This window comes from Terrapene carolina, unplaced genomic scaffold (genome assembly GCF_002925995.2).
Source record: "Terrapene carolina triunguis isolate 2854851 unplaced genomic scaffold, T_m_triunguis-2.0 Scaffold189, whole genome shotgun sequence".
NCBI classification, from domain to species: domain Eukaryota; kingdom Metazoa; phylum Chordata; order Testudines; family Emydidae; genus Terrapene; species Terrapene triunguis.
In genome coordinates this window covers 5947467-5963559 of record NW_020664540.1, presented here as the reverse complement: position 1 = coordinate 5963559, position 16093 = coordinate 5947467, and the positions used below count along the sequence as shown (strand labels likewise).

The window sequence follows — 16093 nt, the reverse complement described above, 5'->3', positions numbered from 1 at the left end:
TTTACAAAAAGAACAGGAGTACTTGTGGCACCTTAGAGACTAACAAATTTATTATGCTCTAATAAATTTGTTAGTCTCTAAGGTGCCACAAGTACTCCTGTTCTTTTTGCGGATACAGACTAATACGGCTGCTACTCTGAAACCTATTGGTTTACAGTCCCTTGTCTGCTACCTTTGCTGTTGGTGATGGAAGCCCAACCTAGCCACAGTTCCATGGTCATGGAAGTTAATGCTGCACATGCAGCATTATCCAGAGAAATGGACAAATGCTGGCTGTCGCTAAAGGATACGTCCAGAGATGGACAAAGCACAAGATGCATCAGCTGGCTGTATCGTCCAGTTTTTTCCAATTGAGTAGTTGTAGGTTTCCTATAAAATAGATTCAGTATTCTAAAAAGCAGACAGTGGTTACAGTCCTTTTAAGCTAGTGGTTGATGTCCTCATTAAGAGAGAAATCAGATGCTGCCACAGCCCAGAGCCCCCCCCCCCCTTACCCAGACTCCCTCCCGGGGCCCACATGCCCTCCCGCACCTCAACCGCCTGCCCCAGCCCTGAGCCCCCTCCTGCACCCAAACTCGCTCCCAGACCCCTCATCCCCAGTCCCATACTAGAGTCTGCACCCCCAGCCGAGCTCTCACCCTTCCACACCCCAACCCCCTGCCCCAGCCCGGTGAAAATGAGCGAGTGAACAAGGGTGGGGGAGAGTGAGCGACAGAAGGAAGGGGGATGGAGTGAGCGGGGGCAGAGCAACAGTGTTTGGTTTTCTGTAATCATAAAGTTAGCAGCCCTACCCAGAACAGGACTCCTGAACTGCACCCCAAGAAGAATCCCAGGACTCTTTCTTTCTTAGCTGTTGAGGTTGTGGATACATAGGAAACTTGATTCTTCTGGGTTTTCGGTATATCACTTTCCAGCAGTTATCAAACTGTGGGTCGGGACCCCAAAGTGGGTCACGACCCAATTTTAATGGAGTTGCCAGGGCTGCCTTAGACTTTCTGGGGCCCGGGGCTGAAGCCCGAGCCCTGCCACCTGGGGCCCAGGCCCAAGTCCAAGGGCTTCAGCCCTGGGCGGCAGGGCTCAGGTTACAGGCCCCCTGCTTGGGGCTGAAGTAGGGTGACCACACAGCAAATGTGAAAAATTGGGACAGGGGGTGGAGGGTGTAATAGGAGCCTATATAAGAAAAAGACCCAAAAATCGAGACTGTCTCTATAAAATCTGGACATCTGGTCACCCTAGGCTGAAGCCCTTGGGCTTTGGCCTCCTGACCCAGGACAGCGGGGCTCAGGTGGGCTCAGATTTCAGTCCCCCCTCCTGGGGTAGTATAGTATTTTTTGTTGTCAGAAGGGGATTGCAGTGCAATGAAGTTTGAGAACCCCTGTTCTAGTCTGTCCTTCTGTATATCAGAGGCCATTACATTTTACCCATCTATCCCTGTGTTAAGTCTAATCATTTGTGTTTGACTGAAGCATAACTTCCAGAAAGGCAGCTAGGCTTGATTTGAAGACATTAGAAGATGGAGAATCCACTGAAGTAGTTTACTGTACATGCAGCTTGAGGTCATAAGTCAGGGTACTAGAAGAACTCTGAATATAAAGGCTTATTTTAAAAAATATTTTGTGCTAAATTTGGTGTCAGGGTTTTTTCCTGCTAGTTTGTTTTCCTTTATATATATATAAATTTATGGTTGTTAATACATTGCCTAATACAGAACATATTTGTGCAAGGATAGAGTAAATTATATCAGTTAAGTAACGGTAACTAGGAATTTCCACAAAAATCCATTGCGGCTGAGAAGTCAGTTTACCACTGTGTCAGCTCTCCATTATGCTTTTACTCTCTATGGACCTGATCCAAAGCCTTTTGAAGTCAATGGCAAGATTTCAGGGCTTTAGATCAAACCTTATGTCCTTAACTCGTTAATGTCTTTAATGCACTGTGCTCATATTGTGAATATATAACATGTCTGTATCTTTGATGCTCTCAGCCATCAACGGAGAGTCAGATTTCAGTTCTTGTCAGATTTCAGCTGCTATTTCCCTTATATGTGGAAAGGGATGCTGTATCATCAGAAGAGATCTTAATACTGATGTGGGATTGAAGGCTTAAATGCTTGGCAGTTTGGTGATTTTTAGAATCTTTTATCTCTTTCACTGGTTCAGATCCAGTCTAGATAGCAGTTGAAATCAGTTGTGATCTAAAGGCTGTTCATAGCCTATTTTCAATGAATTGATAGTCTTAGTACAGCTCTTAATGAACAGGTGTCCACATCACAGAAAACAACATCACAACTAGTACTCCTGTTGGCAGGCCGTGGCTGAGGGTGACATTCACCATCCTCACGAATAGCCCAAGTAATTGAGCTTATCGTGTCAATGTCTAGAGCAGTGGTTCCCAAACTTTAACAGCCCGCGAACCCCTTTCACTAAATTGTGAAATCTCGTGAACCCCCTCCTAAAAATGAATATTTTCAGGGATTTAAGTTTAAATTTCCTCAGTGTGATGGATGCCCCCAACTGCCGGGCCCGGAATCTATGAACCTCTGAAAAATATTTTTAATTGAAACTTTTTTTAACGAACATAGAAAAACCAGAAACCAAAAATGTTTCTGTAAAATGTTTTTTTGGCTTTTGTTTAAAAAAAAAATGGTTTCGAATAAAAATAAATTCATTTTTGGTTTTCAAAAATCAGAAAATGTTTCATGAAAACAGTTTTTGAAAATGGACCATTTTTCCATTTCAGTTTTTTGTAAATTTTTCTTGGGGAATTTTGAAAAATGTGAAAAAAATTCAAAACTTTCTGTGAAAAATGCTTCCCACTTTGGGAACCACTGGTCTAGAGGGTACTTCACATCCTCTATTTGTTTTTTCTACCATGTGGCCCCTCTACAGCATGCAAGGGGCTGTGGTGACCACTTGCTCAGCTCTTGCGCCTGTTTACCCACACATAGGTAGATTTCCCATATGTCTCTAATGCACTGGCCTTCCACACCAAAGTGAATTTCACCCTCAAGGGGCATAGCGTCTAAAACAGTGGTTCTCAAACTTTTGTACTGGTGACCCCTTTCACACAGGAAGCCTCTGAGCTTGACCCCCCCTTATAAATAAAAAAAAAAACATTTTTATATATTTAACACCATTATAAATGCTGGATGCAAAGCAGGGTTTGGGGTGGAGCCTGGCTCACGACCCTCCATGTAATAACCTCGCAACCCCCTGAGGGGTCCCTACCCCCAGTTTGAGAACCCCTGGTCTAAAATATTCTCTCTGTAGAAGTTATCCCTGAGGTCAGGGTTGAGATATGGTGGCGGAGTGGTGTGGGAAAATTTGCACTATCACGGCCCATGGTATATCGATCTATTTTGTGGATACATAGGAAACTTGATTCTTCTGGGTTTTCGGTATATCACTTTCCATTAGTACTAAATTCAGAGTTTTCATTTATTTCATTTTGTCTCATCTGATCTTGGTTTCCACAGAAAAGCTGCCAGCAGCTAAGTCTGTGAGATTTCCATTTTTGTCTGCTCAGCAGTGAAAATGCTGGGTTCTGAAAACCACCTACTAATTTTAGGGGCCCAAATGCTCCTAAATCGTAAAGTCTGTGGTACTTTTTTTTTTAGAAAACAGATACAAATTTCAACAGGAACTTTGCCAAGGTCTCTACATTTTAAAATAAAAAAAGTTTTAGGAACTTTTTATATCTTTAGTTTAAAAACTTTTTTAAATCTATGCCATAGCAAAGCATGCAGTTATACTGGGTACTTACTCTTTTCAGTTAGAAGGCTTTTGACCAAAGCATGCAGATATTTGATATAGCTCTAGAGCTTGTTTTGTTTTTATATATGCCACATTAACCGTAGATACTGACATAACATCATATCTGTAAATATCAATTCAAAATAAAAGGGAAAATTCTAATGGGAGAAAAATGGGAATTGAATAGTGTCTGGCAGTGTCAAAGTAAAAAGCAGAAAGGTAAAATGAGAGTACTGTGATGATTGTAAATTTAAAATTACAGTGAAATTACCTGATCAGAAATTACTCTAGAAATGTCTTTATATATATTTATATATTCACTTTATCTTCAACTTGAAAATGCTATAGGAACTTGTGGCAGTGGTGGCGCTTTGTCCCCATGCTGGCACAAGTCCAAAGAATAGCTTTTTAATGTGTCTTTTCACTGAATATTAAATAGAAAATTATTTCTTGAAGACAATGTGCCTGACACTGCAAACAGAGACGATGACATTCTCTGTCCAAGTGATTTTGTAATCTACAATAACTATGGTTGCCCATATTGGTTGGATGTATTCCTGGAGGTTTCATCACATGACAGAATCTTTAATTAAAGAATTTAGTTCCTGGAGACTCCAGGACAATCCTGGAGGGTTGGTAACCCTAACAATAACTCAGACAGTGCAGTTTAATTACTTATTACACACAAAAAACTAAGTTACAAGAACATTATTAAGGCGCAATGTCAAGCACTCAAAGGTTAGGAAATGCCAGAATTGAGGTTGCCTGTGAATCTTAATTCATTCCTCCTTGTGCATGTGCATTAAGATACAGACTTTAAACATATGATCACATACTATTTTTTCCACGTACCCCTGCCTCATTCAGTGCACAGGATGGACAGTGCTCACTTACCCCTGCCTCATTCAGTGCACAGGATGGACAGTGCTCACTCAATGAACCATTATTCAATGTTTGTTTTCTCCTTGTTTCCAATGTGTGGGCCTAAGCCTTATTTCCTGTACATCATTCAAACCCCGCACTGAAGACAGAATTACTAATTTCCCTCACGTTTTTTCTGTGGCACATATGAGTGCTTCATAAACATTAATTAATCTTCACAACACCCCAGTAAGGTGAGGGGTGCTGAGGCACAAAGATTGAGTTTAAAATATTCACTAATTTTGAGAATCCAGTTTGTAAAGACTAGGGCCTAATTTTTCAGAGCACTTAGCATTATACAGCATTTACATGTTCAAAGCACATCTCCCACTGAGTTCAGTGGCAGCTGTGAGGGCTCTGCACTTCCCCTGGATATTATGTTGGGCACCCAGAAAAGGAGGATAGCACAATTAGTGACCACCTGTGATGTGACTTGCTTAGCATCGCATAGGAACTCTATGGCAGAGGCAGAGATAGAATTCAGTTTCCCAGGCAGCATTCAACTCCCTTAACCATGGGACTGTCCTTTTTCTTCCTGCAATTCCCTGCCTCATTTAATTTACAACACGCACTTTCCAACTAATGAAGCAAGGAGGGATAGCTCAGTGGTTTGAGCATTGGCTTGCTAAATCCAGGGTTGTGAGTTCAATCCTTGAGGGGCCCACTTAGGGATCTGGGCCAAAAATCTGTCAGGGACCAGTACTTGGTCCTGCTGTGAAGGCAGGGGACTGGACTCAATGACCTTTCAAAGTCCCTTCCAGCTCTATGAGATAGGTATATCTCCTTTCAGTATACAACCCTCTTTGATTCCCAGAGCAGTTCCACATCTTGACTACTGAATGAGGCAGGGTCCCATGGAAAAAATAGTTTGCGATTATATAATTAAAGACTGTATCACAATGCACATAGACAAGAGGGCTGAACTAAGGTTGCACAGGCAATCTTAATTCTGGGCTTTCCTAAATTTTGAGTGCTTGACTATACAACTTTAATGTTCTTTTAACCTAGGGGTTGTTTTGTTTTTTGGCATGTGTAATTTCATAGGTTTTTAAAAAAGCAAACTGAAAATAACAAATTCCATCATGTGGCATATGGGTCATCAGCAGGGTTGGAACCTTTCTACTGCACAGTCCTCTGCCACTTGAGCTAACTGAGTTACTGATAGCAGTAGTAGGTTGTAATCCTATACGTGGATCAGCACCACAGGGGGATGACACACTTTGCCCATGGCTTTCAGATATCTGTTGACAGCAGGAAACTTGGGCTCCACTTCAGGCTCTGAAGGGAATTGTGCTGGTGGGCACAGACTCTTCTGCCCATTCCCCCCAAAGCTTGACACTCTCTCCCTCGTCCCCTCCAACCTGTCCCGGCCTGCCTCTTCCCCACACCTTGCTGTTTCCCTGTTTCAGTTCCTTTCTCCCTGCCCAACTAGTCCCCCTTCCACCTCAACTCCTTGCCCAGCCAGTCCTTGTTCTCCCCTCCTGGCACCTTGTCTGATCTATCTCTCCCTCCACCCCCGGGTGTCATCCTACTCCCAATTCTTGGGCTCCTCATCCAGTCTCAGTCTGCACCCACCCTGCCTGACAACTTGCCCCAGTCTCTTTGCCCAGCCAGTCTCAGGTCTCCCCCTGAACCATGGCTCCTTGTCAGATCTGTCTCCCCATCCTCCTAATGGTTTCCAGTCCCAGTCTCCCCCCACCTCACAGTTCCCTGTCTAATCTTGGTGCCCACCCCCCACTTACTGGTTTTCTGTTGTCTTTCCCTATTCTCCATATTCCTCATTGGCTCCCAGTCCCCCCTCTCCCTCCTTGGCTCCTTGTCCCAGCCCCCTTGCCCAGCCAGTCCCAGTTTCTGCTCCCAGTCTCATCATCCTCCTTGTCCCAATCTCCTTTCCCTTCCCTGGTTCAGCTCTTGTCTCCTCTGGATTTGAATCAGACATTCTTTCTCCAGGCTGCCTGGGTGCCAGCAGGGAGGTCTCTGAGAGCACTGGAGAGACAGGCTCCCTGAGCTTGGTTCCTGTGCTCAGCCTCACCCTGGCCTGGTGTAGCCATTACAGGAAGAGTCTTAAGGTATGTCTCCACCGCAGTTTAAAAACCCATGGCTGTGTCAGCTCTGCAGGGCTGCTTAACTGTGGTGTAGACATTTGAACCCCAAGCTCTGGGACCCTCCCACTCCCAGGGTCCTAGAGCCCAGGCTCCAGCCCGAGCCCGAATGACTAACTGCAGTTAAACAGCCCCTTAGCCTGAGCCCCGCAAGCTCAAGTCACATGGTACAGGCCAGCTGTGGGTATTTAATTGCAGTATAGACATACGGTTAGTGAGCCCTTAGAGCATGCTCATTTGCTCTGTGGGGATAGTACATGCATGGTCTGGTCAGCACTAGGATCTGTGAGACGCTCGAGCATGCTCAGTGAGGACAGAATCTGGAGATTTTAGCTGGTAAAATCAAAAAATCCTATATTGAGCTTGTGTGAACTGTGATTTTTCCAAGGCTTATAGTTTGGCCAGATTTGCGTAGATTTTCATGAGATAGCCTTTGTGTCAGGGATGTGCATTTTGCCATCTCCCTGCCAAATTTAAAGTCTCAACTCCAAAGAGGGTAGCTGAACCTTTTCAAAGAAAAGATCAGCAGAATTTTTTAACATGGGCACAATGATGTATTTTTCCCTAGCCTCGTTGTCAGAAATGATGGAACCATTTTGGCTGATATTCCACTACACCCCCTAAAATCAGCTTGAGGCAGACCCCTGGCATGGAAAATTTCAGCCCAAATAGTTAGTTTGGCCAAATTATAAGCAACAGAAAACAGGGTCTTATAATGGAAATATCAGACAACCTTAAAATAGGTGGTGCCACCAGCTTTGCCTATAATTATTTCTGCACTGAAGGTCCAATATTCAGGCACTGCTGTTTTTAAATACACTGACACATAAAATACATATGACAGGTTACTGTCGAGCTTGGAAGAAAAAGAGTGCTTTAAGAATGGATTTGAATTAGTAAAGTGCTATTAGTAACACTAAAATGTTAATGTAAGCGTTCCCTAAGTACTTGTATGCCCCCTATTATTACAGTATCTGAGCATTTTACCTGTTATCAGCATCAGCCCGCTGTTGGGCTAATTCCTTTAGAGGCTTCAGGAGATATGCCTTACCAGTCTGTCCTCTTATGCATATCCAAGCTCAAGTGCTGAAGAATTTTAGGTTTTATTGACAGTTATCTCCCAGAGTTCCCCTTTCAAAAGAGGCAATATCCTTTATTCCTACTTCTCCCAAGGAAAAGAGAAACCTAAAGGAATACATCTTTTCTACCTCACTCCAATGCCTGTTGAAGTCAATGTGAGTATTTTCACTGATTTCAATGGGCACGCATCAGGCCCCAGATACGTCATAACCACTTTTTTTGCCATAGGGTTACCCTGTTACAGAGCGCTTTTCAACTAGTAAACTTTACAAAATGTCTTTTTAAATAGAAGAATAAGTGGGATTTTTTTAATTACAAATTTGAATTTGCCACTTTTCAAGTTGTAATAAGGCCAGCTGATAATGTATATCTGTTCTGAACAGACTTCTCTGGTACAGATGGCGGTTCATAGCTGTCCTCATGCCTTATCACACCTGAAATGTCAGTATCCATTTTATGACCACATCTTCCCATAAGTTATATTTTAAACACATACTCTGTAGTTTGAACTGAAATTATTAGTAACCCTTCAGTTACTGTTCTTAGGATTTAAATGGTAATTCAACATATTATCAAATGAGACTGAATGTACAAAGTAAATGCACCTCATTTAGAGTCCTATGCATAGGGGCTGGAAGTAGATATGCTGCCGCATCGCCTGGCTTGAAGTCACAATAACAACCCAAATACGTGGTTTCCGCTTTTAGCACCCTCATTATAATTGTTCCATCACGACTGGGCGTAGGGTGACCAGATGTCCCGATTTATAGGGACAGTCCCGATTTTTGGGTCTTCTTCTTATATAGGCTCCTATTACCCCCCACCCCATCCCCGATTTTTCACATTTGCTGTCTGGTCACCCTAACTGGGCGTATGACATGTATTTTGTGATTACTTCTTTAAATTTACGAGCTTGAGGGGTTGTTGCTTTTTGCTTTGGTTTTGTTCACAAAAACATCCAAAGTCATCTAAATGCTTAGAAATGTTGTTGCTTAGAATGTACCTCTTCATTTCAATGAAGTAAAAGATTCTGTTTGGGAAGTAAAATAACTGAATCTGTTTCCACCAAAGTGTCACAGTGTATTAACTAGTGCAGAACAACTTCTTTACTTTTCAGTGTAATGTAAAAACAAAAAAGAAGCTTCTACAATTGGTGTCACTTTTCTAATCAGATCGGAGTAACATGTCAGGGTATTCACTTCTTGCTCAGCTTTCAGTTTGGAGAGGGAAATCTTCCTTGTCCCTGACCCACTCATCAGGAGTCTCTGTTCCTACAGGGGCTTTTTTGTTCTGTATTTGTGCAGCGCCTAGCACAATGGGGTCTTGGTCCATGACTGGAGCCCCTGGGCGCCGTGATAATATATATAATAAATAATAATAAGCCCTCCTACTGCAGCCATCCAACTTCCAGCCAAGGCCCAGGTGACGTTAGTGATCCATAAATGCTGCTCTTTAAATGGCCATAGTGGATGTTTTTGGGCAGTGTAGAACATTTCCTCCTCTTTAAGGATTGCACATATTGTTTCCATGGTGCTCCCAGCCTCCTGATAGCCTAGGAAGGAAAGAATAGTAATTAAACCTATGTTTCCTCCATGACAATGCAGCAGCATCGCCAAACCGGCCTATGTCACAGTTGTCCGACTTGAGACACATTAAAGGACTCTGATTTTCACAGGATGAATGCTCAGCACTTTCTGAAAATCAGGCCCCTTTAAAGTATCTCAAGTTGGGCACCCAAAATCTTAGTCACGTTTGAAAATCTTGGCCATATTTCTTTGTGGTTTACTTCCTGATTTGTTTACTAGCAGCAGTATTGTTGAGATCAGCACAGGCGTGGCAGTAAAGTTTATTAGTTAACTGGTACTGAAAAATCCAGAAGAGGGAGAATGGAATAGTGGATATTTTTATTTTTCTTGGCACCAGTTTACTGGATTTTCTTTAGTAAGTATTTGTCTCCAGGAAGACCTTTCCAATCAGATTATAAAAATAGTAAGAATATAAAAACGTTGGACCCAAATTGCAGTTCTTAACAATTGTCCTCTGTATTAAAATGAGCTCCCTCTTACTTTCTGTGCTTATAACTTAATATTTTATTTTTATTTTTATTTTTCCCACAGGACTGTAATTGGAATACAAGATGGCAAGTACCAGCCACAGCACATATGTCCTTCAGCAGCTAAACAACCAAAGAGAGTGGGGTTTTCTCTGTGACTGCTGCATTGCTATCGATGATATTTATTTTCAAGCACACAAAGCAGTCCTAGCTGCCTGCAGCTCTTATTTTAGGATGTTTTTTATGAACCACCAACACACCACAGCCCAGCTGAATCTCAGCAACATGAAGATCAGTGCTGAATGCTTTGATCTCATATTACAGTTTATGTATTTAGGGAAAATTATGACTGCCCCTACCAACTTTGAGCAATTTAAAGTGGCGATGAACTATCTACAGTTATATAATGTGCCTGAATGTTTAGAAGATATACAAGATACAGACTCCTCTAATTTAAAGTGTTCATCTTCTGCTTCTAGTACACAGAACAGTAAAATGATATTTGGTGTGAGAATGTATGAAGACACACTTACTAGAAATGGCAGTGAAGTAAACAGGTGGTGTACGGAGCCACCAAGTTCAACTGTAAACACATCCCATAACAAAGAGCCGGATGAAGAAGCTTTGCAGCTGGGCAGTTTCCCTGAACAACTGTTCGATGTTTGCAAAAAAAGCACCATGTCCAAATTCTCTAACACAAAAGATCGTGTGTCCCATTCACGCCGCTTTGGAAGAAGCTTTACCTGTGACAGCTGTGGGTTTAGTTTTAGCTGTGAAAAGTTACTGGATGAGCATGTGTTAACATGCACTAATAGGCATTCATACCAAAATACCAGGTTTTATGGTATTGAAAAAATTGACTTTAGTGAAAAAGACTCTACTTCTAAAATACTGTCTGCACAAACAGAGAACTATAAAGGGGATACCAGTCAAGCAGCTGATGACTCTTCATCTCCAGTGTCAAACATAACAAGCAGAAAAAGTAGTATAGTTGCATCTGAGACATCAGGTGAAGAAGGAAGTAGAGCCACTGAGAGGAAAAGGATTATCATCAAGATGGAACCAGAGGACAACCCGGAAGATGAACTGAAAGATTTTAACATTATTAAAGTGACAGATAAAGACTGTAATGAATCTACTGACAATGATGAATTAGATGATGAACAGGAAGAGCCACTTTACAGATATTATGTTGCAGAAGAGATCAATGAAAAGAGACGTTCTCGAAAAACTCTAAAACCCCGGTTGTCTATAGATGAGAATGCAAGAAAGTGTTTAAAAAACGCAAGGCATCTTAACAGGAAAGTCCCCCCAGTGCAGGAAGATGCGGAGAATGCTCCCTGTGAACTGTGTGGGCTAACAATTACAGAGGAAGATCTATCCGCTCATTATTTATCTAAACACATAGAAAATATATGTGCTTGTGGCAAATGTGGCCAAATATTGGTCAAGGGTAGACAGTTACAGGATCATGCACAGACATGTGGAGAACCCCAGGATCTGACAATGAATGGTATAAGAAATGCTGAGGAAAAAATGGACTTAGAAGAGAATCCCGAGGAACAGTCTGAAATAAGGGATATGATGTTTGCAGAGATATTGGAGGACTTCAGGGACAGTCACTTCCAAATGAACAGTCTTCCAAACAAACAGTTATATAAGCATTCTGCCTGTCCTTTCCGATGTCCTAATTGTGGTCAGCGTTTTGAAACTGAAACTCTAGTTGTTGAGCATATGTCAAACTGCCTAGAGCAAGATCTGTTTAAGAATGCTATTATGGAAGAGAATGAAAGAGATCACAGACGCAAGCATTTCTGCAATCTTTGTGGGAAAGGATTTTATCAGCGCTGTCACTTACGGGAACATTACACTGTTCATACCAAGGAAAAACAATTTGTTTGTCAGACATGTGGGAAGCAGTTTTTAAGAGAACGTCAGCTGCGGCTCCACAATGATATGCACAAAGGCATGGCCAGGTATGTCTGTTCCATTTGTGATCAAGGAAACTTCAGAAAACATGACCATGTTCGGCATATGATATCTCATTTATCAGCTGGAGAGACTATATGCCAGGTCTGTTTTCAGATATTCCCAAATAACGAACAACTGGAGCAGCACATGGATGTTCATCTGTATACATGTGGAGTATGTGGAGCAAAATTTAATTTGAGAAAAGATATGAGATCTCACTATAATGCCAAGCATTTGAAAAGAACATAAGCATAAACATACTGTAAAACAAGCATTAAGTTGACAGCAGTGGGAACACCAAAGCAAGGCATACAATATAGCAGACAAAAATTGAATGATTGTTGAAAACAAGTCTTTTGTTTAAAGACCCTTTTAATCATAGGTGTCTTTGTTGTAGGGTCATTAAGTATATATCTTTTAAAAGCATCAAGTGTTTAATTATTACATTTTCACTGTTGCCTACTAGCAATTTCTGTTTTTAATTTTATTGTTTTACTAAGTAGATATGATACAAGTCATTATTTTAAACTGTAGAGTAAAAGCACAAATGTTACCCCTTAACTGACTTCTATTAAACAGTTCTTAGTTTCATGTCAATCCGATGAGTGCTTCAGTATTTGCAGGTGTTGTTTCTTCATGTGAAATTTTAGATCGTGTAGTCATTAATATGCAGGAGCATAATCATTCCTAATATCAAAATCAATTTAAAAAATGAAAACTGATGCCAAGGAATAATTCTTTGCTTTGTGACTCTACAGTCAGCACAGTGCTAGCTGTCCGAGTATTCAGATTCTTAGCATCTTTATTGAGATTCACATCCCCAGGAATGCTGGTCAGGTTGGATAGGCTAAGTAAAACCATGCAAGACTGCAATGATATGAACAAAGGAAGAAATAGAGAATTAAGACTACAGTATATAGAGTCAAAGAATTGCCATCTGAACAGTCATTTTCCATGCTCGATATTCTAGCAGAACTGAAACGGGCACTTCCGATGCAGTAATGCTTCCCTTCAGTTGCCTATCTGTATCTGCCTAAGTATTTATAACCTACTCATCACAACGGTATCTGACTGTTGAGTGTGAAAAGGCTGCTGAGCTTTCTTAATAAGTGCAGCAAAGATGTTTTATGCCCTTTCAGAATCTTCTCACATACAGACCTCTTTGAATCCAGTGAAACCCTAACATATAGAGCTTATCTGTTTTATTTTAATGCAGTAAAAAACCACGGCATGTCAGCTGAGGCAACTTGGTCTTTGAAAGTACAACTATGGGTCTGGGCTGGAATCTTAGACACCAGCTGTATAAACAAATACTAACTGCATGATTGTTAATGATGAAATCTGTGATAAGCAGTGGTGAACAAAGAGCATTTGAAAAAACAATAACAGCACCTACTTCTTATATAGTACTTTTCATCAGCAGATTTCAAAGTACTTCACAAAGAAAGTCAATACCATTTCACCATTTTACAGATGGGGAAACTGAGGCACAGAGCAGGGACGTGACTTGCCAAAGGTCGCCTAGTAGGCCTGTGGCAGAGCTGGGAATAGAATCTAGGTCTCCTGAGTCTCAGTCCAATGCTCTAGCTAGAGTATAATTGTCAGGGCTAAGTTTTGAAACCTTGCCATTTTTCAAAGACTGTGATTAATTTATAGCTCATAAAACAGAATGTCAGAATATATAAATAAATAGATAAAGTTCACCTAAAAAATGCATATAGCTACTTAATCAAATGAGAATTTTCAGATACTATATCAAATTTCTGGTTTTATATTCAATTATAAATGAGTTTTAGGTTTGTAAACAAACATAATGTGAATGTCTATCAAGCTGGAGCCTGATACACTGAAGGAAAAGGAAAACTTGGGTACTGGACCTGTTATCAGACCTGAGCACATGGATCCAGTTATAGCACTGGGGCTTCAGCATTTCACATACAAAAAGTACTGTAACACCTTAATCCTGCATTTCTTTTATACCCCAAAAATCCCACAGAAGTCAATGACAGTGGCACTGAACAGCACCCCTAACATTAATGCAAGCTAGTGTTTCCATTATTCCAAAGATTTGGGTTTTTTTTCCCCAGAGATTTATAATACTTCCATCCCAAGCTACATTGATCTGAAACTTAATATGTCAGTCCAGAGAACAACTAGGTTGGCCGGTTTAAATGTTTTTGTGTCAGTGATTGGTTGTCAGGGGGTGGCTGAGAGAACCAGCCAACTTGTACATTGGAAAACGAAATTTCAAAATAGCTAGTAGAATGGTGTTTGAAAAATAATTACTGATTAATGAGACATTGTAATGGCAATATTTTTATAAAATGTTTAGGTCACTTACAAATTCTCAGACATTGGAGTTACCTCTTGATATATAGTATCAGAGGGGTAGCCGTGTTAGTCTGAATCTGTAAAAAGCAACAGAGGGTCCTGTGGCACCTTTAAGACTAACAGAAGTATTGGGAGCATAAGCTTTCGTGGGTAAGAACCTCACTTCTTCAGATGCAAGTAATGGAACCTCACCCTCCCTGATTGAACTAACCTCGTTATCTCCATACTGATTTATACCTGCCTCTGGAAATTTCCATTACTTGCATCTGAAGAAGTGAGGTTCTTACCCACGAAAGCTTATGTTCCCAATACTTCTGTTAGTCTTAAAGGTGCCACAGGACCCTCTGTTGCTCTTGATATATAAACTCCAATGGAGCTGATAGAGCAGCCAAGGGGACTAAGAGAGAACTTGTGTGTGCAGGAGAGTTGAAAGAAGAGTATTGTGGCATGGGGTGCGCTGAGAGATTTGGAATGCTGTGGGGGATGCCAGGCAAAGATTGGAACAGCACAGGAGCAGAGACCAAATTAGAATAGCGTAGTGGGAAGTGGAGGGCAAAAAATCCCAAAGGAGGGGGAGTGGATAAAATGTCCCATAGATGCCTGAAGGAACAGAGAGTGAGTGTGACTCAACTTGGCTGGGAAAGCTGTCAGCCTGGATTACTAACTCACTGTGGCATCAAACTCTTATTGCAGTTTGTGTACTAAGTATAAAACAGACTTTTGTGCTGGGTGGGCTGTTGTGGCACAGCAAAGCTTAGATAAAAGATTGCACTGGGCCAGAGGACTGAAAATGGACCGGAAAATTTAGAGGATGAAACACAGTAGCTAACCAATTGTCCGAGAATACACTGAAGAGCTAAAAGAGTGATTCAGAGACCCCTCTGCATTGGGTCAGGAGCCATGTTTGATATGTGTTAGCCTGAACCTGTTAAAACCATGTTTTATACAGTCAGCAAACACAGTTTGATACCTAGTGTGGATGGGCCACAATGGCAGAGGAGGTTTTAAGCTGTGAATTGAATTGTCCTATTGTACATACTCTGTTTTTTCAGCGATTCCCCAGAATACCTGTTTTCCCATTGTAAGCTGTGTTGTAGTGACCTTTCCCTTCTCAGTGAGGGCTGTCTTCAGTTCTCTCTAAAGCCATCCAACGCCTCTCTTTCAATCAGAGGAGTTTGCTGGAGGATGATTTGATGCACTCCCAGCTTTTACCAGCGTGGGCAGTGGAAGAACCAGAATTCCTGAGTTTACAAGTATATGCACTGGAAATAATGCTCACTTTGTGATCCAGGAGAGTGAATTGGAGCATCATGGAGAAGTTCAGAGAGGATCAGGCAAAGAGGCACAGAATGGTTGGAAAGGTCCAAGAGGGAATGAAAAGAATCAAGAGTTCCTGTGAACAAATCAAAGGCAATAAGGACAAATCAGGGAGTACTAACTGGGCTGTGGGAGAGATGGGGAGAAACACTGTTGTAGTGATACATGAAAGCAGGTATAAGAACAGCATGAGAAAGTTGAGAGAAAGGCCTGGAGTGCCTGATAGAGAGGATTAGGATGGCAAGAGAAAAAGATTGAAATTGTGCCAATGAGACAACGGAGTGGGTGAAAAGGAGCTAAACAAGAGTGTGCAGACCATTTAATAATGCTGTCTAAGGGCAAGTGGAATGTTCTTCAGAGAACATAATGATATGGATGCAGTAAATACAAAATTACCATGTTCCTGCTCCCCCACAGTGGTAGTGTAGTGTTTTAAAAAAATACCCCATTAAAGAGACAGATGCTCAAAAAGCAAATACAGTACTAAAGAATGTTGAAACACTTTCAGTAAAATAAAAACACATCCCTAGAAATCTCATTGTTACTTGAAAGACAGTGAAGGACGA

The 16093-nt window shown here is 41.4% G+C and overlaps 1 protein-coding gene across 1 annotated transcript; it reads left to right on the top strand.

The window, feature by feature from the left end:
* Positions 1-9954: 9954 nt before the first annotated feature.
* Positions 9955-12450, top strand: ZBTB1 (zinc finger and BTB domain containing 1). The gene has a single exon (XM_024194400.2). The coding sequence runs from the start codon at positions 9993-9995 to the stop codon at positions 12126-12128; it is 2136 nt and encodes a 711-aa protein (XP_024050168.1). The 5' UTR covers positions 9955-9992; the 3' UTR covers positions 12129-12450.
* Positions 12451-16093: the final 3643 nt, after the last annotated feature.